Genomic DNA, 23,637 nt, shown 5'->3' on the forward strand with positions numbered 1-23,637 from the left:
CGGATAGGCCTAAATTGGACAGAATAAGACCAAATAGACGAAATAGAAACAAAGTGAACAGAACGGACCGAAAAGAACTAAATTGGACCGTATAAGACTGAATAGGACTAAAGTAGACCGAATGGACCGAATATAATTAAAGTTAACCGAATAAACCTAGTAGGACCAAAGTGGACGGAATAGAACCGAAGTGGACAGTATGGACCGAATAGGACCAAAGTAGCTCGAATGGACGGAATAGAACTAAAGTAGACTGAACAGACCGAATAGGACCAAAATGGACCGAAAAGAACCGAAGTGGACAGTATGGACCGAATAGGACCAAGTAGACCGAATAAGACCAAGTAGACCGAATGGACCAAATAGAACCAAATAAGACCATTGTGGACTGAATAGGATCAAAACTAAGCTATTTGAAATTTTTCTGGAGGGTGAAAGATAAGGGTATGCCTGTGAGCTTTTATTCCTCCTATTATGGCAGTTGAAACAAGTGTCTTAAAGGTGTTTGGGATTTTTTTGTAGGTTTCAATTAGCTTAACTTGTGAAATTTCTTGTCGTCAAACAAAAGATTTGAGATTCGAATCTCACCTACACCAAAAATTGATTAATGTCTTGGTTTAATGATAAAAATCAATCATCATGAAGCCCATAGGTTGAAATACTATAATATCTATAAATAAATCAATAAAAAAAATAAAATAAAAAACTTTTTGGAATTTTCTTTCAACAAGTTGTTTGAAATATTTCATTTTGGTGAAGTTGGATTTTGTAAAGCTCCTTGAGGTAATCTTATATTTCTTCAAGTTTGTTATGTAAGCTCAAGTTTTGTGTTACAAAACTTGAGTTGAAAGCTATTGTAACATGTTAATTATAATGGATTATTCGGAGCTTAATCTGTGGGTCTAAGCTTAGTAATGTAAATCTTGTGTATATTTTATATGTCTTCTATATGTTTGATGCTCTTTCTCTTGGATTCCATAGTACATATCTTGCTAGCTTATCATTGGGTATTTGATGGGGGCAACTTCTATTACATTTGTGTTGGTAACACTTTGTTGACAATATTGGTTGAGACTTTTCTCTCACCAAAAAGTGGGTAGTTTTCCCAACATTTCTCACATTCTAAGATTATCCATAAGATCATAACTAAAATTATTTTCCTATATTTTATTATGTGGAAAAGATAAAAATAAAATAAAATTATTTCATCTATTTTGAAGAAAAATCTTCAGACTTAATAAAACAAAACTATAAATGAATTGTCATCATTCTTCCCTTTCCTCTCTTCTCACTTTTAAGCCAAACATCTTATTCTTCCAATGTACAAAAAGCAACACATTCCTTTCATTCTTAGTCAGGATTGAATTTCATTCTGCAATCTAAAGTTCTACCATTGTTCCATGTATGTGCAATAGAGAAGCAAGCTATAATATATTTGGTTGAGTTACAAGAGATCCAAGCATTACATATACATGGTACAGCCCTGCAAAATTAAATGTGCTGATGTAACTTGTACCCAAATTATGACTTGTTTAGCTTCTTCTTTTTCCCCCTCAGTTCGAGTTGTTTACAGTTACATATTTCTTTTGAATGTACAAATTAATTTATTTTTAAAACTCTAAACAGCAGAATTATTATTCACAGAGGATTTTCTGTCAACCATAAATACTGATCCCCTCTTCTCCATAGGAGGACTTGTCCATTCTTTTTCACTTGTATAATGTTGATAGCATTCCCTTTCTCCTTGCCTTCGTCTTCTACACCAATGTAATTATTGAATGTTTCTGTATATGTTATATGCATATTCAACTGCAATTACTACACAAGGTCAAGCAATGTGTTGAAGTAGTTAATCCTCTCAGACAGCAACTTGAGCAGCTGCGAGCCTAGCAATAGGAACCCTGTTGATAAAATTTAAATCAGGATTTTGTTCCAATTATGAAAGTAGTATAAGTATAGGAAAATTCTAAGTGCCAAGACAGGCCAACCTGAATGGAGAACATGAAACATAGTCCAGTCCAGCCTCTGCAAAGAAGGCAATGGAAGAAGGATCCCCACCTTGCTCTCCACATATTCCAACCTGTTTTATCACCATCATATCTCAAGTCAAGAAAAATAATCAAAAATGCCCCTACATTACAATAAGCTATTAGCAGAGCTGCCTGCATGGGATATATGAAAGAATTTGAGAATTTATATCACGTTCCAACTTGATCATAGATGGGGCACCATGAAAACATTTCATTATTTATGAGTGATGAATGCTGCAAAATGCAGCCCCATCATCTTGACAGAATGACATGCCAGCCATCATAAAATGCATGAAGTTCAATCTGCAGACAGCTCGAATATTGTCATAAATGGCTAATTGAAGCTATGCATTGCTTGGTCTGGTCACTTTAATGTGATTTGAACATCATTTTTGTCACAATCATGAATTGTTATCTTGCTCTGTTAAACCCAAATGTCCTATCAACTCTCCATAGACAGGAACATTTCTACATATTTCAACAGTACAAGTGCACCTTATAATACCTTTAAGCTAGGCCTAGCTGCACGACCCCTTTCTGTGGCAATCTTGATGAGTTGACCAACACCTCTTTGATCAAGTACCTGCAAGCAACAAAATTGGAATAGAAGAAATCAGTTCCTATTTGTCTCCATTCCCCTAAATATGAACTCTTCTGTTTCTCTTAGCATAATCCATCTTCCCAAGAAGCCCATGGACTTGTGTCAAGATAATTAAAAAAGACTAACCTCAAATGGATCATTCTGTAGAATGCCTTGGGCTAGGTAAATAGGGAGAAACTTGCCAACATCGTCTCTACTGTAACCAAAGGTCATCTGTGTGAGATCATTGGTTCCAAAGGAGAAGAACTCTGCTTCCTTTGCAATCTGTAAATCATGCATTACAGGATGCAAGGCATTATTAGCAGTAATGAATATTACATTCCTTTATCTAGGTTGAAATTTATAATGGTTTGCCAAGCTTCAAAGAGAGACATTAAAATAATGTCTTTCCTCATAAAGACTTCCCTATGGCTTAAAGAGTATTTATAGAAACCTGAAAGGAACATTTCAACTTAGCATACCTCATCTGCAACTAGAGCAGCTCTAGGGATTTCAATCATGGTCCCCACCTTATAGTTCAAGGAGGAACCCATCTCAGAGAACACCTTCTTAGCAACACTTCGTATCAAACTCACTTGATGTCCTAGTTCCTGACATAGCACAATGTCAACTTATCTCAGAAAAAGCACTTTGGGTGTCTGTTCCCTTAAATATTAAACTGTAAGAATTCTGATCAGTTTTAACTTTTATGATTATGAGATCAGAATTGGTAGAAAAGCATATCTAAAACTGCATGAAGTTTAATCACACTGAGGTTTCTTGTTTTGAGTGACATACACAGATTCAAGATAAAGAAATGAAAACATGGTTTAGAATGAGAAATGTAAATTTAGTTGCATCTTTTTCTCTCATTCTAAGCATAATAAGTGAACCTAATATTACACATGAATAATAAGACAAAAGAAGAGACAGAACCATGCCTGAGGTGTTCCAACAAGGGGAATCATTATCTCAGGAAAAACTTTAACACCTTGGTTGCTCATTGAGACAGCAGCCTGAAAGATTGCACGTGCCTGCATTTCAGTGAGTTCTGGATATGATATCCCTAGCCTGTTGAGACAACAGAAAAAGTTATTTGTGAATAACAATGAAATGGTTTTTTGTATATATCTTGTATTCTTTACAAGTGTTGCTCAAGAAAACTAGTGTTGAGAGTTATTTCAGAGTCATCCTAACAACAATGTAATATGAACTCGAGGATAGTCAAATAACCCTATATTGTCAGAAAAGGAATGAGGTAGTTGTGGGTTGCTGGTCGAATTATCAATACTCTGAAATGTGGCCAAGATGAAGATGCAGTCAGTGCTCAATGTATCACATGCATTTTTAGTTCAGAGTGATGAGAGTTGGAGCCCAACATGATGTAAGAGGCACCAAAGTGTAGCGTCTGTTTAATAACATCTTTATTGGCTTTTAACTAAGATTCTATATCAGTTGTGTATTCAAAAAACTTTATTTTTTTATAATACTACTAGCAATTAAGGGAGCACTAGTTATACTAGTTGCCAATTACTATGAGAACAAAATTTGAGCAATCTTTGAAACAAGAGCCCATAAGAAGGGTCACCAAACCTGCAGCCTCTGAAACCAAGCATGGGATTTACTTCTGATAACTTTTCAATTCTTGAAAAAACTTCATCTTCATTTACTCCTGTCTCTGTAGTTAGTTCGCTTACTATCTGTTGTAGGTCACCTTCTGGAAGAAATTCATGAAGTGGAGGATCCAACAGTCGGATTGTTACTGGCAGGCCTGAAAATTCCATATAATCTTGGTTAATTACAGATTCAATATATATATATATATATATATATAAAGACTTAAATGTAAACTGAGTGCCCAAAATACTCCAGGTTTAAGTTTTCCATCTCTCTCTATTGTAATTGTCATTGCAGTTTACCAAATTTGTTGCTCCACAAGGCAGATATTTCATAATTTTCAAATTTTCAAAACAAAAGAAGAGGAAAGTACCATCCATTGCACGGAAAATTCCTTCAAAGTCAGATCTTTGATAAGGTAACAAACAGTCCAGAGCTACCTTCCTTTGTTCAGGAGTAACTGCCATTATCATCTTCCTAACAGTCTTTATCCTTTCATCTGAAGCAAAGAACTGAAACAACCCAAAGCATGAGAAAAATAAAATCTGTAACCTTACTGGACCAGATAAAAGATGATCTAGAAAGTAAAGCTAATTTTTTGTTTTTAGTTAACACCAATATACACTAACCTTCATGCATATGAATCATTTGTGAAGAAATTTATAAAAGAAGTATGAGGGATGTTTGAAATCAAGAGAAGAACTTGATTAAGTTCCTCGAGCTCTACCATGCAATTGGATGGAAGTTGGGGATTTACATGGATACAACATTGTAATAAAAATAAAGGTAATATCTTAAATTTATAATGTCCTTGTTTCGACAATTGTCTAAGAAAATTTGTGCTCATATATGTATATTGTATACCCTACTACTGTGGTACAAGCCATGTACTTGACTCATATTAGATCCTGTCTGGAAACAATGAACCGTTCAGATTTGAAGATACTTCCAAAATTCCATTGATAATTAACTATACATATCTGGAAAAATTGTTTCTTTTACATGCTATGATGAGGCAGATGACAGTGAAGTAAGAGAAACAGTTACCATGTGCTCTGTCCTGCAAAGGCCAATCCCTTGGGCACCATTGTTTCTTGCTGTTAGGGCATCTTCAGGTGTGTCAGCATTTGCCATGACCTGTTACAGCACCATACCACTAAATTAGATTATAGAATTTCCCACTACTGACAATACAAGCACTTACAGCAGTTAACAGAAATGTAGCACCTTGAGTTGCCTTATCTTATCAGCCCAAGACATAAAGATCTCCAAGTCACCACTTAAAGCGGGAGGAGAGAGTGGTTGTTTTCCCAATATCACTTCACCTGTTGACCCATTGAGTGAGAGCCATTCTCCTTCCTTAATCACCACATCCCCAATCACAACAAACTGCATTGTTTATAAACAAAACCTATTTGTCATATTCCCTCTTACTCTGAAGCAGCTATAATGCATAGGAGATCCAATTTTTAGAATTTTACCTTCTCATTGTCATTTACACGGATTTCAGAACAGCCGGAAACACAACACTTTCCCCACCCACGCGCTACAACAGCTGCATGAGATGTCATGCCACCTCTAGCTGTTAAGATACCAGCAGCTGCATGCATACCCCCCACATCCTCAGGGCTGGTCTCTGTCCTTACCTTCAATCACACAAAATCATAGAAAACTTCAGTTCTAATCAGTGAAATGGGAATAACAAGTCGAAATGCATATGAAATAAGATGTTGTGAGTGGAGTGACCAAAGTCATAAATAAATATGTTTCCCGTATAATGAAATTTGTTCAACCTAATATCATAATGTTCAATAATCTGACATGCAGCTATATCCTAACTAAGCGTACATGTTTTAATACAAAGAGTGTGTTTTTACTCGTGTTACAATAAATGGCATCAGTGAGCAAACTGCAATGCCATTAGAATTATAACTAAATCTATTCCATCAGTAATATCAAGCCATAACCATAAGCTGCATTTTTTGTCCAACACAGGAAATTTCTCTTTATGCAGCTCAAAATAAACTAACAGCTCTATGAAAGAAAAGGAATTGTGAAAAAGGGTATTAGTTTGAGCATACCAAGATGGCACTCTTTCCTTGTGCATGCCATGCTTCAGCATCATCAGCTCCAAACACAATCTGCCCCACTGCAGCCCCTGGAGATGCTGGCAAGCCCTTGGCAACCACTTTGTCTTTATAAGCAGTCGGATCCTCAAACTAGTCCAGCAACATTCCAATGAAGTTAGGAAGACCTTTACATTATCACATAAATGTCATCATATGTAGTTGTATGCATACAAATGTCTACAGTGCATTGTTAGAGCAGATGTAGGGATCTTCATCATAGAGAAAAATAAAAATGATTATCAGGAATTTTTTTGTGTGCAAAGAACAAACATAGGAACACCAGATATAAAAGACATGACAAGCTAGCTTAATTAAATAGATTGATTGAGATATACTGAATATACAGGCCCATGTTAATGATTCTGCATATACATTCAGCCATTAGCCTATACTTTGCATCAAAGTTCATTTTAAGTTCCTTAAATGGCAATTAATTAATATTGATTTCAGTTTGACCCATGATTTTTAATTTGCGGTTAAGATGAAAATGCCAACCTATATGCAGATATATTTGCTATTAGACCACTGTCGACATATATATACCTGTGGATGAAGAAGTTGGTCAAGATGTTGTGGCTCCACCATCTTAATTGCAGAGCGCATATCAACAAGCCCTTCATTTGCCATGTCTACAGCTATCTTTACTGCACCTTTACCAGTACGCTTTCCAGAACGGCATTGCAACATCCACAACCTATTTTCTTGGACGGTGAATTCAATGTCCTGTATTTATCAGAAAATACCCCATCCCAGTATGTTACTAAATTATAATAGAAATCATATTATTGTTAAATGTCGCCATATGACTGACTTGTACTTCAGGCTTTGAGAACATGAAGACCATTATAATCTCAGAAATCAAGAAGGTAAAGAAAGTAATACTGACAATTAAAATCATCTTCCTAACAAATGAGAACTTTTAAGTTTTACCATCATATCTTTGTAATGTCGCTCTAGAATTTCGCAGTTCTCCACAAGCTCCTTGTAAGCTTCAGGCATGCAACTTTTCATGGTGTCCAAGTCTTCTGGTGTCCTAATTCCAGCAACCACATCTTCTCCCTATTCAAAGCCATTCTTCAGCTACACTCATAAAATCAATACTAAGATAACCTCTACTGATATGTACATTAATATAGAAGTTAAGTCTTAAAGTAAGCTCAAGATGGGACTGGCATAAAAACCTGAGCATTGATTAGAAACTCCCCATAGAGCTTCTTCTCACCAGTGCTAGGATTTCTAGTAAATAGAACACCTGTCCCTGAAGTATTTCCCATGTTCCCGAACACCATGCATTGAATGTTTACTGCAGTTCCCTTCAAACCAGTTATCTGATTGATGCTCCGGTATTTAATGGCCCTTGAGCTATCCCAAGAATCAAAAACAGCTTTAACAGCCAACAGTAATTGCTGTTTGGGATCTGTAGATAGATACAAGCAAAAGGGGATGGGTTGAAGGGAAAGAAATATACAAATAGTCTTTTCCAAATTTTCTTATGCATTCTTTATTAGCCAACAAAAAGATTTTTCTAAGAAAAGATGGAAATATAAATAAGTTTTTGGTGTCATACTTGGTACCTGAAGGAAACTTTTCACCCTTGGTTTCAAGGTAAACATTCTTGTACTGTTCCACCAGCTCTTTGAGGTCAGAGGATGTTAGTCCAGTGTCAAGTTTGACTCCTTTTGCATTCTTCAACATTTCTAACTTTTCCTCAAATAATGTGTGTGGAATTCCCAATACCTCCAATTAAAGATGACAAGGTTTTCAATAAACATAGCAACAAGAAAAGATGGCAGCATGATATATTTACTCCATTTAGAATAAAAGGAAAATAAGCACATACACAATTGACAGATTCAAGCAGTTTAGAAGGTGCATTTTAGTTTGGTAATTTTAATGTTTCAGTACCTAACAAATAGTGAAAGACTAGTTAGTATAACAAGCAACATCTAGAAGAAGCACTTACAACATTTTACTATAAATGAACACTACTAAGTATGACAAGCGACATCTAGAAGAAGCATTTTTATTATAGATGAAAACTAGTTAGCATAACAAGCGACATCTAGAAGAAGCACTTACAACATCTCCAAACATGTCTAGAAAACGTCTGTACGAGTCATAAGCAAAGCGCTCTCCACTTTTTGATGCCAAACCTGCAACTACCTCATCATTAAGCCCGAGGTTGAGGACAGTGTCCATCATGCCAGGCATGGAAATCTACATATTACATAAGTAGGAGGCAAATTAGTTGATTTTCTTTTATTATTGGAGCGAAAGTGATATTGCTCCCACAAGTCATGTCAACAGTTGTGAAAAATATTGTGTCCTTATTAACATTACTCTTATAGATAAACAATATGTAGCTACTATATATTCATGCAGCAAAAGCTTACCGCAGCACCAGAGCGGACAGAGAGAAGAAGGGGCTTAGAAGGATCACCAAGGAACGCTCCCATGTCCTTCTCCACAGTCTCCAAACCTTCCAATATCTCCTCCCATAAACCTTCAGGCAACTTCTTTCCATTCAGCTGATATTCTTGGCATGCTTCTGTTGATATGGTAAGTCCTGGCGGTACAGATAACCCAATGCTTGCCATTTCTGCAAGGTTTGCTCCCTTCCCTCCCAACTACAATCACACACACATGCATAAACATTCAATATATCCATTCAATTTTTCCTAGACGTCCAAATACTCCATCAACTTGGATCACAACAGATTCTAAAGAAGTAACCATAAGATGTGGTTCATGTGCATGTAGATTAGAAAGATAAATAAAGCTTACCAAAGTCTTCATGCCCTTGTTGCCTTCACTCCTTCCTTTGCCAAAAGTAAACACTCGCTGTGTAAACCAAACGAAAGACTAATATCAGGCTTGCAACACTTGATGTAACAAGTGCTTGAAGATCCCTGTAGCTCAGTGACTCTGCTTAGTCTTTCTTGTGAGGAAAACCAAGAAATGAATTATCCAATAAAAAAAAATGCTTGTACTATATAACATTAATTTGGTGACCTCACCATAATTGATGCGACACTAACACAATTAGCAACCAATTTGCTCATACAATTTAACGGAAGACACAATGTGAAGTACTTAGAGTAAAGAGGCCATGCCTTATGTCCACCATGACACACTTAACTCTAACCTTATTTTCCATCATAAAACCAACTCTGTTAAAAAACTATATATATGCCAATTGCAAAAAAAAAAAAATAAGTAAAATGTTGGGACTTAGATTCTAGCTAGTCTATGATAAACCTTAAACCATATGTTTAAAGGAGGAGGCTTCCACCACCTCCCAGAGCTACAAACATAACAGGCAAAAACATTTTATTCTCAGCATTCCATAAACCAACCACCCTCCTTCTCTCCTCTCTATGTCCCTCCATTCCAAACACAAAGAATATTTTCGTCTTAGCAATTCCTTTACCAAACTAATTCATATGACTTACTAGGAAAATACTAAAGCTAATACTAATTTTATTACAAAATACTTATAAATTGACATGACAAATAATGTGGTTTGTGTAATTTCAACAACTTAATAATTAAATAGTTTAATTATTTTTTTGGTGATTAGTGGCACATTAGTCTATAAAGCTTATGTGGTAAAATTTATAGTATCCTCAACATCACTCAACTTATGCAAGTCATTCTTTCCTCATTTTCAATAAATGTTGAAAAGAAAAAGAATTACACAATTGTTTTTCATGTCTCAAAATGTTTTTCATAGGTCCATATTTCTTACAAAAGATATTATTATTTCAATAGTTAATATTTGTTTAAATATAGATCACATGAAAAAAAATCTCAAGTTTAATTTAGCCGTAAATTATTAACATTTTTAGAGTTAAACTCTAGAGGACATTAAAACTTTACCGATTAGAGAAACTCTAGGAACACAATTTGTATGCTACAACTCAAAAGTCGTGTAATTTGTGAAGAAGAAGTCGCGGGTCTTTGTGAAAGTGGTTGTCCACCGCTCACCTCCACCAAGTTGTGGTAAAAGTTTGTGGTAGTCCAAAAACTGAACCAGTTAACATGATGACTACAATAGCTTTAGTTTAATGTAAAATTGTAAATACCAATATTGGACTTGGGCTCTGTTCGAACTGGGCCATTGGCTAAAAAATAGCTATTTTGGGCCTTAATGTCAACCCATGTCCAGCTCCACTCCCTTTTGGACCGCTGAGCCATAGGTTAAACAAGTGGTATTTTGGGCTAGCCTAGGCCCTACTTCAAATCCCATGTAGGCAACAAAGGGTGAACAAAGGACCCACACCATGTGCAAGGAATATTTCCCTTACCTTTTGGGTAGTTGGAGTAGGGTCAGACACCGGTGTGAAAATGGCTTGAGCTCGGGTTTGACCACGAATCGACGGTTCATAACTCTTGGGCTTGGCATTGTTGAGCCCATTTACAATGATGTTCCCTGAGTTGTGATAGCGTGCACTCCCAACTCGAAGGTTTTCTTTGAGAACTTGAATTTGATCCACACACTTTCCCTTGAATAGTCTTTCGTTGCAAATTCCTGGTGTAGTTGTCCTTACCAGCATACCTTCCATTGTTGATGACATTTTTTGCGCCCAATATCCACTGCTAAACAAGTCAAAATATTAGGCTAAATGAATTGGATTGGATTTATGATGTTCTTATTGTTGAAACAAAAACCATAGAGCAAGAAAGTTCAACGTGTGAAGACATATGAAATATAAGAAAGATTACATAGAATTTCATTCATCCCACCAATGAATAAAAAGAACACCAGGGTCTGTTTTTGTTTTGCCTCAACAAATGTTTATTTTTCTTCTTTCTTTACAATTTTTCCTTGTGATCGTTCTAGTAGCTTCAAATAATATAATAGCAGAACTGCAGAAACCTCACTACTAATCTTGAAGTAATGGATACATGATAGACTATACGTTAAAGTAATATATAACACATCGACATGCTATAGTTTTGCATGTAAGAGTATATACAAGAACTCATTGATTGACAACAAAGAAAGAAAAAGATTTCAAGATTATTTGGTTGTCAAATTGTTAGAATAGTAATCAAATTTATACGTACCTGAAGTTGCAAAGAGAACTCTTATCTATTTTTGAGATATTCAATTGGCCTTGATGAATCTTGAGGTCCAGAGAGCCTCTTTGATTCTCTAAAACCAAAAAAAACAGCGGTTGGTGTTTCTTTTTTTTGTATTTTTGTAATAAGTCTGAGACAAGCTAAGAAGAGTGACATGAGTGGACGAAATTATGGTTAACTAAAATTTCAAATAATGGTTTTAGTGAGTACCCACATATAGACACTAGCCCATTCAGGGACGGAGGCATTAATTGACCAGGGGGCAATGGACCCCCCTAAATTTTTAAAAAAATAATAAAATATATATATGTATATATATTAGTATATATATGCATAAAATTTAGTAATTTTATTCTATAAAATTACATTTTACCCCTTTAACAATATCTATGATTCTTTTTAGAGTAATATTACAGTTACAAACTCATCTACAACATTTTTATATGGGTTATGCTAACGAGTGCCCTAAATTCATTAATAAGCCACTTTATGAAAGTTTTAATACCACTTTTATGGAAAATGAAAAAAACTGTCAAAATATTAATTACTTTTTTTTCATTTCCCATAAAAACTTTCTTTATATGGATTATTAACCAGTGCCCTAAGGCACTCGTTAACATTTCCCTTTTTATATACTGTTGAGGTACAAATTCTTATTGTTTTGTATATAAGCCTATCACTTACATCACTTTTTTACTTACCAATAATCACTCGCTATATCAACAATATACCTCTAGCACTTTCCTCATTTTAAAGGCCATTAAAAAATTTATAGATCTAAAATTTAAAACAACATATACTAGCCCAAAAACATTTGTACAACAACAAAAATCACCAATAGCAAAGCTAAAAAAAATGAAGTCCAATTAACCAACTTTACTCAAACAAACAATTGTCCCTTTAAAAAATTTTAAATAAAATAATTTTGCATTTACCCAACAGGCGCACACATCAAAAACTCATTTAAAAAAAAAAAAACCTCAATGACTAAGAAGCTATTGAGCTAAAGGTCAGAGTTGCTTCCCTTAACTCAAAGTCCTGACTCCATCCCTAAGCCCATTTGCCCTTCACTCGATGAGAAACCATTGGTGGCTTTACTTTGGAGAAGTGCTATTATATGTTAAGGCCAATTGCATATATGAATGAAGCTATGGACGTGTAAGAAATCGGTTGGGTTACTCGTGTACTTTGAAGTTGATTGAAGGTCAATTCTTACCTCTTGGGATAAACTGTCACCCACATTTTGGGTTTGTGTGTGGGGATAACAGGCTCATGGGCTAATGACACGCATTTTAAAAACCGTATCTTTTTCTTCTTCTTTTTTGTGAAACAACCATATCTTCGGCTGAGGTATTAGAGGATGTATTGGAATCAAGACACAAATTAAATAGTAAATATATTCTTAAGTTTATTGTATTTAATTTAAATTTTTAATCATAAAATTGATACATTTCAAATGAGGAGTGAAAGGGGAAAGACAAATGGGTCTTTCAACAACCCCCTAAGGCAAGCGTTCAATCCAAGCAATTTTCTGCATAAGACCGATATCTACAAGGAAACCTTGCTTCATCCTATTGAGTAAAATTCTTTGTACACCAATTAGAATCCGAGCAAGGCTCCTTCAAACATGGAGCACATGGCACTAGGCAGTCGAACACCTAGGGGAGCATGGCGTCATGCCCCAATTTGGGCTATTTAGAACTCGGCAACAGAGCACCCTTATCTCATAAGGAGCACTTAGGAAAGGTCATTAGTCCATCATGTTAGCATTAATTTTTTTTGGTTAATGGGGGATAATGCATTAACTAGCCATAAAAGGCTAAGTGTTGGCTACAAGCCTTAAGGAGTACATTCCAAGAGCATCAGAATTTAAAATATTACAAAGATCTTCCGAAATAGGAATGTCCAAAACAACAAAATTCCCATCAAGGGTGCAGCCACCTGTAGCAAGCAAATCCGCACATCTATTCGCTTCCCGAAAGACATGGTTGACCCTCACTTGCTGGAACTGGCGAAGGAGGTATCTGCAATCATTAAGCAAAGAAGAAAAGGAATTATTGCAAGTTCTGGAAGAGTGAAGCAAGTTAACCACAATTTGAGCATCCAACTCCACAAGAAGCTTAGAGATGCCAAGTTGGGAAGCAAGCAGCAGCCCATCCTTCAACGCCCAAAATTCTGCAATGATACTAGAAGCAAAACTGATATGCCTCATGTACCCTTTAACCCAATTCCCTTGATAATCACGTATTAGACCTCCCCCACCCGCCTTGCCCGGGTTTCCAAGTCCATCATGTTAGCATTAATTATCATAACCAACCATAATCCCTTTTGCATTAAATACAATGGGACAAGTCTTTACTATATAATATTAGAAGGAATACCTAACGAACACGTCCCCTCAGTTGACATAAAAGGATTGCGTATTATTAGCATCCCTCTGACTTTATAGGGAACTAGTCAATAGTCACTAGCCCACATTCAAAAACCATATAAATACATTCTCTAAGTCGTGAATAACAACATGCACTCTGAATCTCATTACTTTACAAATTTTCTTTGAATCTTACTTTGGGAGCCCATTCACTAAACTTGACATTTAGGCTGCCTCCGACCTAGCACACTAATTAGTCCAAAGTCTAGGAAGTAGGTTATACAGCATGCCCTAACTTGGTAGATTTTTGTTCATCCATCACTATATGTCCAAAATTAAAATATATTGGTTATCATATAACATAATTGAACCTAACATCAGATTTAACATAGATACTATCTTATTTGACTTTGTTATAGAGTCTATTGTCAAAAAAAAAAACTATGAAGTTATTGCTCAATGTAACCCGAGTTAGTAACAAATATAACAAAATTATTATCAAGTGTAACTTTGTTATTAGTAAAGATACCATACCCAAAAAAAAAAAAAAAAAAAAAAAAAAGAAAAGAAAGAAAGGAGAAGAAAGATATTATAGAAATTTCCCTATTTGTTACATAAGATAACATCTTATCATAACCAAAAAAAATTTATTGATACACTTTATAAACCTAAACTCTTGCTAAAGTATTCACCATAATGGGAGGATACTTAGGTTATGTTTGGTAACCATTTTTGTTTTTTATTTTCAAAAACTTGTTTTGGGGAATATAATGAAAAAACAATTTTCTTGTATTTTTTTTAAATCAAAAACATGTTTGGTTAGTTGAAATTTAAAATAAAAAAAAATTGAAGAAAAAAATAGAAAATATTAAAATATATTGTTACTAGGATTTGAACTCTAATGCTAACTCATTAAGATAGATTTATTAAAATAAATGCATATTTTCATTGACTTTTGAAAATTAGAAACTGAAAACAGTCTTTTGCATCTTTTCAGTTCCCTTCACAAATTGAGTTTTGAAAACATTTTTTGTTTTTTGTTCATTTTGGGTTGTCAAACAAGTTTTTTAGTCTCAAAAATAGAAAATTGATTTTGGAAACATAAAATAAGGAGAAAAAATAGTTACTAAACATACCCTTAGATTCATTCTAAGGGCCTGTTTGGGATCCACTTATTTTGCTAAAATTGAAAAAAAAAAAATTTGTTGAAAGTACTGTAGATAAAGATAAAAGTAAGTTGAAATAGTACAATGGGACCCATAAATAGTACTAAAAAGCATAGTTGTCAGTATTGTACGATACGTGATATGTATCGTACGATATGTATTGTATCATGTGAAAAAAGTTTCGTATCGTATCGGCATATCGTAAGTGCTCATGAATTGTACAATACAATATGCATATCTTATGAATCGTATCATATCGTAAAATTATACGTATCGTACGATACATAGACAAATGTTTTAAAATGAAACGTTTTGTTAAAATTTGTACTTTTATTTGAATCTAACAAGTTGTTAGACTTGTTTTTAGCAAAAAAATATTAGTTTACTTAATTTAGCCTACTAAAATAACATATTCATAATTTTTTTCTCCTCTCTTCTACAATTGGACTACACAATACACACTTACCTTTCACTTTAATATTTTAAAATTTTTTTATTTTTATCGTTATTGTTATAAGTCCAAGAAACTAAAATGCCAAAAAAAAATTTTAAAAATTATTAAAATAAAAAGAACAAGAAGAGATAGTAAATGTTTTTTTTGAAAGCCAAACCAACTTCATTCAATTAGACAAGGAAAACGAGTCCACATACAAAGCTTCTGGCGCCAGAGGAGGATCCTCCTCCAACCAAACAACTTCCTCCCTAAGATGTCTAGCAAACCGAGCTAAAGAGTGGGCTACTCTGTTAGCAACACATCTAATGGCCCTGAATTCCACCAGCCACAACCTTCCAGCCAAGCAGCGAATATCCTCATAAAGGTTCCCCAGTCGAGACCAATCTGCCTGAGTTGACACAATGGACCTCATAACATTTGAATTGTCACCTTCCACGATTAAGAATGAGAATCCAGCTTCTATCGCAAACTCCAAAGCTCGTCAGCATGCCAAGACCTCTGCCTCTTCACTGTCCATGACTGCGTGGCCCCTTGACGACATTGCTGCCATCACCTGACCGCCAGCATTTCTGATCATCACGCCCACACCTGAAGTTGATGAATCTATGAAGACCGCTGCGTCAAAGTTCGGCTTATACATTGAACCATCAGGAGGCCGCCACGACAATGATGGGCCAGCAGGGGCGGGGATTGCAAGCAGAGACTGAGCATCCTTATACTCTGCCAGGAGGCTGCGTGCACGCTCATTCAATGTACCCGGCTCCTGCAAAAAACCACCATGCACTACTCAGTTACACCTATGCCAAAGCAGCCAGCTTTGCACCAGAAAAAATTCAAGAGCATCCTCGGGCAGCTTTTGCATTAGCTCCTCAACTAACCGAAACACAAAGTCCTGGACAGTCAGCCCTTTCTATAGCACACGGTGAGAGCAACCAGCCCACACGTCTTAGGCTACTCTACACTCCCACAATGCGTAAATTATTGTTTCAGGGGCTTGCATGCATATGGGGCACAGCGCATTTTCAATAATCCTTCGCTGCCTAAGCCTTTCAAGCGTTGGTAAAATATTATGACAAGCTCGCCACATAAAGACTTTTATCTTATTTGGTAGGCGAAACTTCCAGATTCTAGCCCAAACTTCGCTGCTAGGCCTTAAATTGGACCCCTCACCTTCCTGCTTTAACTCATTCCACAAGCACCTTGCTGTATGATAGCCAGATCTCACCGAGTACCTCCCATTTTTGTTATACAGCCAGAACAGCTTGCCTGGAACATCGCCTACTCAAAGGGATCCGATAAATAGCCTCTACATCATACCTACAAAAAGCCATGTCAATGAAGGCACGGTTCCATTGGATAGTAGCCCAATCAATTAACTCCGACACATGCCAATCTTCTTCTACTTCATATGGTGGGACTAGAACTTTGTTAGTTGGATGGCCTGGCAGCCATTTTTCAGATAACACCCGAATGGAAGAACCCGAACCTACACGCCAACAACACCCTTTCCTCAAGATAGGCTGAGTAGTAAGTAAGCTCTTCCAAACATATGAGCTATTTCGGTGATCAACCGCCTCTAAAAAGGTGCACCGGGGAAAGTATTTGGCTTTAAAGCAACGATAGACAAGAGAATTGTGATCGGTTGACATTCTCCACCCTTGCTTTGCCAACATAGCAAGGTTGAAGCTTCGAATATCTCTAAAACCCATACCACCCCCCTTCTTTGGCTGGACAAGGGACTCCCAACTCTTCCAATGAATCTTCTTATCATCTCCACATTGACCCCACCAAAACCTTGCACAAATCATATTTAATTCGTTACAAAGTTTCACTGGTAATTGAAACACTTCCATCGTGTATGTAGGAATTGATTGGGCCACAGCTTTGAGTAGGACTTCCTTCCCCGCCTTAGATAACAGCTTCCCCTTCCACCCCTGGATCTTCTTCCAAACCCTTTCTTTAAGGAAAGAAAAGGTTTGATATTTTGACCGGCCAATCAATGTGGGCAAACCTAGATAGGATTCAAATTTCTCTACTTCCTACACTCCCAACTCATTTTTTATCCAGTCCCTTTGCATCCTCAATGTATTATTACTAAAGAAAACAGAGGATTTTTCTAAGTTGATACATTGACCAGAGGCCACAGCATACAATTCTAGAACATCAAAGATCACTTGCACTTCCTCCTGTTTATTTTGGCAAAACAAAAGAGAATCCTCAGCAAATAGCAAATGAGAGATAATAAGGGCATACCGACTAATGGACACACCATGAATCCTACCATTCTCCTCTTCCCTGGCCAGCAGAGATGTGAAGGCCTCAGCACAAAACAAGAATAAATAAAGGGATAGCAGATCACCCTGGCGAAGCCCCCTAGTAGGTCTAAAATTAATGACGAATAACGATGAAGAAAATTTTAATGAAGAAATAAATTTGCAAAATTATAAACATGATGATAGCATTGACTTAGATGAGGTTGTTTAGGCAATTTGATGAAAATGATGAATATAAATTATTATTTTTGGTTCATTTGTAATATATTATCACTTCTGAATTTAAGTAATTTGAATGTGTATATTATAAACACATGCTAATTTGATTTATTTAGTTAGCTTGTTAAATATTATTACATAAATGATGAATAAATTAGTCATTAGTTGAATACATTCAAAATTTATAAAGAATATACCCTTTATATATATATATATATATATATATATATATATTTATAAATTTTATTAAGTATTTGTGTATTTTACGATACACCGATATGATACACGATACAAAAAAATTAAAAATCAATTCACGATACGATTCATGTTTTGAGAACTATGCCAAAAACTATAATAAAACTTATAAATAATAACAAAAATAAGCTTAACTTGGAGTCAAATGTACACTAAAAATATAGCAAAAACAATAATGATAAAGAGAAATAAAAGTGTCCGTTCTTAATGGTTGAGGGCTTGAGGCAAGTGATGATGAACGAGCAAACTATAACCAAAAGGACGTTTCAGGTGGGCCCTTCGCTCTATGGAGAGAATATATGTACTTTGAAGCCTATGAAATGGTGCCACATGGCTCACTCATGGACATAAAATAGTTATAGGCAATCCTGCTCTCTCCTTTCTTATCCCTGCAGATACCTACTACAGTGACACAAATACTGCAATCACAATAGTCTTGACCAATCTCCCATCTTATTTAAATATTAATGGAATAATATTCATATTTTGATTTTTTATTTCATCTTTTATTTTTATTTTTTGTTTTTTATTTGAGATGCAAGTGACTACTAATATTATTTTTTTATTCAAATCCTACTAAGATTTTCTTTTCAATCGATAAATTATTAATTCACTTAATTTGATTGATCTTAAATAGAATTTTATCAATTTTTATTTTGGATAACTTCTTTCTGTCTACACAAATATAATGTATTGTTAGTTAATATTTTATAAGCGATACATGCATTAAAAAAATATTTAATCTTTTTACATAACTTAGTATTTTTTTTTTTTTTTGAGAAAGAAAAATGGGGATCTTTATGGTTATATTACACCCCCGAGCAAAGCACCGGTCGGAGGTAGCAGCTGGGGCCCCTTTCGTAGGCGTCAGCTACGCATACCCGATCGTGTGAGGGGTTACTCCACTAAGGATGCCCACCAACGAACTCCTGCTAGTAGCGGGAATCGAACCTGAGCGTGTTAGGCAGAGCGAACAAATCATACCTAGCTGAGCCAAGCCCCCGTTGGCAACTTAGTATGTTAATTGGGCTATTTTCATTTATTTATAAAATGTATTATAAAAATATGGTTTTGTGAAAAAACTTGTGTCTCTATACTTATATATTTTATATATGCACAAACCTGATGTGATTTTAGATTAAAAAAAAATTATCAAATCAAAAAAAATTAAATTGCTTATGATTCCTACCTTGTCAAATTGTATAACATGTCAAATTCCCCAATTCTGGCACAAAATTAAAACAAATTAGAAAGATTGAGATTTCAAAATATGGTTTAACTTATTCATTTGTATCCATTTCAAATGAGGGGTGAAAGAAGAAACACCTTAAAGCCCAGATCAAATGGTCCTCCAAACAAGACCCTAAGGTCAACGTCTAGCACAAGCAAGTTTCTGTATAAGACTACATCCATAAGGAAACCTTTGCTCCATCCTATCAAGCAACACTCTTTGTGCATCAATCAAAATCCCAGGAATGCTCTCTTAAACATGGAGCATGTGACACAAGATAGTGAAACACCTAGAGGGGTTGATATTGCCTACTCTAGGAGTATGCAATAATTTTCCCACCTAGTGGCGCTTGGTCTCATGCCTCAATATGGGTTTTCTAAAACTCGGCAATTGAGCACCCCTAGACCCTATCTCAAAAGAAGCACCTAAGAAAGGTCATTTGTCCATCATGTCAACATTAATTATCTTAACCAACCATTGACACTTTTGCATTAAAAGAAATGCAACAAGTCTTCGCTATACAATATTAAGAGTACCTTAGGAACACGTTCCCTCAATTGACTTAAAGGGATTGTGTATTGTCAAAACCCCTCTCACTTTATAGGAGTTAGTTGTCAACGCCCACTCAAAACCATATAAATACCCTTACTAAGCCATGAACAATAGCACGCACTCTAAATCTCAATATTTTTTTTAATTTTTCTTTGAATCTTACTTTGGGAGCTTTTTCACTAAAATAACCTTTAGAGTGTCTCTAACCTATCACATTAATTAGTTTGAAATCTAGAAAGTTCAGTGAATTTTTGTTCATCCATCACTATATGTCCAAAATTAAAAATTTTAAAAAATGAAAGATATTGATTATCATATAACATAGCTGAACCTACTATTAGATTTGACATAGACACAATCTTATTTGACTTTGTTAGAGAATCTATTGTCAAAAAAAAGAGAAAAAGTCTAAAGTTACTCTCAATATAACCCAAGTTAATAACAAATGTAACAAAATTGTTATCGGGTGTAACTTTGTTATTAGTAGAGATATCATACCCCAAAAAAAAAAAAAAGGATTTGAAAAATTATTCCCCTACACTAATTGATTTATGATAAACAAATCATTCTGTTAGTTTTTTTATATAAGTCTAATGGATATACTCACTTAATATACAGATGTGATACTTATTGATGATGTAGCAAAGATCATATACATTCCACATAATTAAGTTTTTAGATTTTAATGAAATATAATAAGAGAATTTTGGATTTGTAACAAATCAAATATCCAAAAGATTATTTGTCAAAGAATCAATATAGTGATATACATGTCAAAAACCAATAGTGATATTTGAATTAAAAAAGAAGAAACGTCTTTTTCTTTTACCCCTAGTTTATAGTATAGAATAACCCCTAACATCTGCAGGTAATAAGGATTAACAATTTTCTGTTCACTTTTCTTAGCGAGTGCTTGAGGTCAGACATAAACCATTATGATTTTATTTTTAAAAATGAAAATAAAGTGTAAACAAATATTAAGAAAAAACACATCCAATTCTTCTTGAATTTGTACACATTAACCTTTTTTTAACAATTCAATTGTTACCAAATAGTGGAAAAATGATGATTTGAATTTTGGTTCTTCGCATCAAAAATAAAATGTAGTACCTAAGACTCACATACAAATAAACCTTATTTATATATATATATATTATCATTTTATAAAACATGCATCATTTAAGAGCAATGGAGTATTGCATGATCCTTTACTTGTAGCTTAGAACACCCAGTAAACCCTTCTTGTTATCTATATTTATCTAAAAGCTAAGACGTAGCATTTAATATTGTTGTGCTCCTGCTGAGCCACCTCATTAGCCACATCATACTCTTTTTCTTTTTAAGTCATTTTTCTCTTTATGATTTTTTAATTTTTTTTATATAAAATAATTAAATACAGATTATTGATAAACATTATTATTCATTAGATAGAAATATTTGACTATTCAGCTATCCTAATTGATTTCAACTTTTCGCTTTCTTCTTTCTAATTTCAAGTAATTGTTAAAATTGAATAATTCATTAAAATATTTTAAGTGTCTCTTTGTTTATCTACCGTTATAATGTTTCATCTTCCAAACTTTCAGTTTTTCACAACCTTATTTCTCTCTCACTCATACATTGATTATTTATTTAAGTTTCAAAATGTTATATATACCAATGCACATTTTAGATACAATCACCCATCATCTACAATAAATAATTTAGTACAATACTAATTGTTTTCCATATTTTTCAATCAAGCATTAGTTTTCACCATTTTGAGAAGACATCAAGCATTAAGTGTCTCTTCGTTTATCTACCATTATAGTATTTTCTCTTCCAAAATTTTGGTTTTTCACAACCTTATCTCTCTCTCTCTCTCTCTCTCTCTCTCTCATACATTGATTATTTATTTAAGTTTTACAATATTATATATATCCATGCACATTCTAGATACAATCACCCGTCATCTACAACAAAAAAAATTAGCACAATACTAATTGTTCTCCATATTTTTCAATCAAGCTTTAGTTTTCATCATTTTGAGAAGACATCAATTATTTTTGTTAGAAACTTTCAAAGTTAAGGCAACAATAAGAAGACCATTGAGGCAAACAAAACGCACAATCAAAAATGATCTCTCTCTCTCTCTCTTTTGTTTTCCTTTCTTTTTAGTATTCTTGCATTTGTTGAAGTGATTTTGTTGTTTTCCTTTCCAAATTTTTCAATGATATTGACTTTTGTTAATTTTAATTGAGACTTAGAATTGTTATTGCAATTTTATTTGGCCTATCATTGTTGTGGAAATTCCTAATGTTGGTATGAAACATATTGATAATGAACATGTTTTATGCTTATTTGTAAAGTGTCAAAAAGTCAAAGAGCTTTTAGTGTAGTAATTTTTTTTATTGTTGCATCCCATGTGTTTGATAAAATTTCTTTTAAAAATCTTATGCGTCTTTTCTCAAATCTGTTTGTGATTTTTATTTTGTTCATTATATTACAAATAATAAGAATCACCACCATTAAAATTTTAGCTAATTTGAGCTTTTACTCTAGAGCATCATTATGCTATTAACGTTTTTATGTATAGATACTTAAGGAATTTGATTAATTCTTTCTTGGAATTCCTATTATCCTTACGTCTAGCCTCTTAGATTAATTTTTGGGGGTTCAAGTGATAGCCTAGCAACATTCTTTATGGTGTCCCCTATTTGTGGTTCAAAAACCCACCATTCCCCCTCCACCACCATCTGCATATATATATATATATATATATATAATCGGCTGTTCAAATTAAGAATTCCCATGTATTACTCTTTAAAGATTTATTAGATGTATAGATAGTACTTTTGGTTTATGAAACATGATCAACAAAACGTGATTTTTATATAATTATATCTAGACTGTACTACAATGTCATGATCGATGGATTGATCTTATTTTACTATAAAATCTAAGTAATCATGTGGTTTATGAATTTGAAGAGTTATATTGTGGGATTTGTTCATATGATGAAATAAAGTTTTCTTTTTGCATTTTATTTTATTTTATATTTCCACTTTATGATATATGATTTATTGATTATGATCTATTGCATAGTATCTTTATATACTTTTTCACTTAGTTTCAATTGTGTGGAAAAAAGAGACGTGGATCTATGTTTTGGAGAAAAATATATCTATAAGTGTTGAATCGCATACATCTGTATAGTAATAAACAAAGTATACATAGTTAGAACTTAGTCTAATAGTTCTCATGCTCACACGGTAAAAAAAAAAATATATATATATATATATATAATTTAGGCAAAAATGCAAAACTGACCCTTTAACTTTCACTCTTTTTCATTTCAGTTCTCTAACTTTCAGTTTTTTCGATTCAGTTCTCTAACTTTCAATTTTTGTCAATGCAAGATTCCGTTAAACCCCAGTTATGGACTGCCATTAATGTCACTAAAACGACGTTGTTTTTCCTTTTCTTTTCTTTTCTTTTCTTTTCTTTTTTTAATTTTGGAATTAAAAACTGAGGAATCACTCCACACCCAAAAAAAATTCTGATGGTTTTTGTTTTCAGCTGAGCTTTTGATTTTAGCTTTTAGAAATGAATTGTTGATAATATTTTTTCCGATCATTTCTTGAAAACCAAAAAAGAGAGAAGGAAAATAGTTTGGCGGAGAAAGACAATGAAGAC

At 34.2% G+C, this 23,637-nt stretch overlaps 1 protein-coding gene across 3 annotated transcripts; it reads right to left on the reverse strand.

Moving 5' to 3' along the window:
- Window positions 1-1,403: 1,403 nt before the first annotated feature.
- Window positions 1,404-11,591, reverse strand: LOC126689231 (pyruvate, phosphate dikinase, chloroplastic-like). Of its 3 annotated transcripts, none has more exons than XM_050384346.1 (21): window positions 11,427-11,591; window positions 10,664-10,952; window positions 9,141-9,197; window positions 8,750-8,983; window positions 8,436-8,573; window positions 7,931-8,093; window positions 7,538-7,773; window positions 7,287-7,415; window positions 6,900-7,079; window positions 6,309-6,446; window positions 5,709-5,873; window positions 5,455-5,616; window positions 5,275-5,364; window positions 4,601-4,739; window positions 4,204-4,381; window positions 3,552-3,681; window positions 3,093-3,221; window positions 2,758-2,895; window positions 2,536-2,613; window positions 1,989-2,080; window positions 1,404-1,901 (listed from the first exon to the last, which is right to left on the reverse strand). In XM_050384346.1, exons 2-21 carry the CDS (start codon window positions 10,931-10,933, stop codon window positions 1,859-1,861), a joined length of 2,889 nt encoding a protein of 962 aa, XP_050240303.1. In that variant the 5' UTR covers window positions 10,934-10,952; window positions 11,427-11,591; the 3' UTR covers window positions 1,404-1,858. The 3 variants fall into 3 exon arrangements, with proteins under 3 accessions (XP_050240303.1, XP_050240305.1, XP_050240304.1); XM_050384348.1 differs by having other exon boundaries at window positions 10,664-10,955; window positions 11,427-11,588; XM_050384347.1 differs by lacking the exon at window positions 11,427-11,591 and adding an exon at window positions 11,082-11,374.
- Between the last annotated feature and the right edge of the window lie 12,046 nt (window positions 11,592-23,637).

Source organism: Quercus robur, chromosome 6 (genome assembly GCF_932294415.1).
Source record: "Quercus robur chromosome 6, dhQueRobu3.1, whole genome shotgun sequence".
Taxonomy (NCBI): Eukaryota; Viridiplantae; Streptophyta; class Magnoliopsida; order Fagales; family Fagaceae; genus Quercus; species Quercus robur.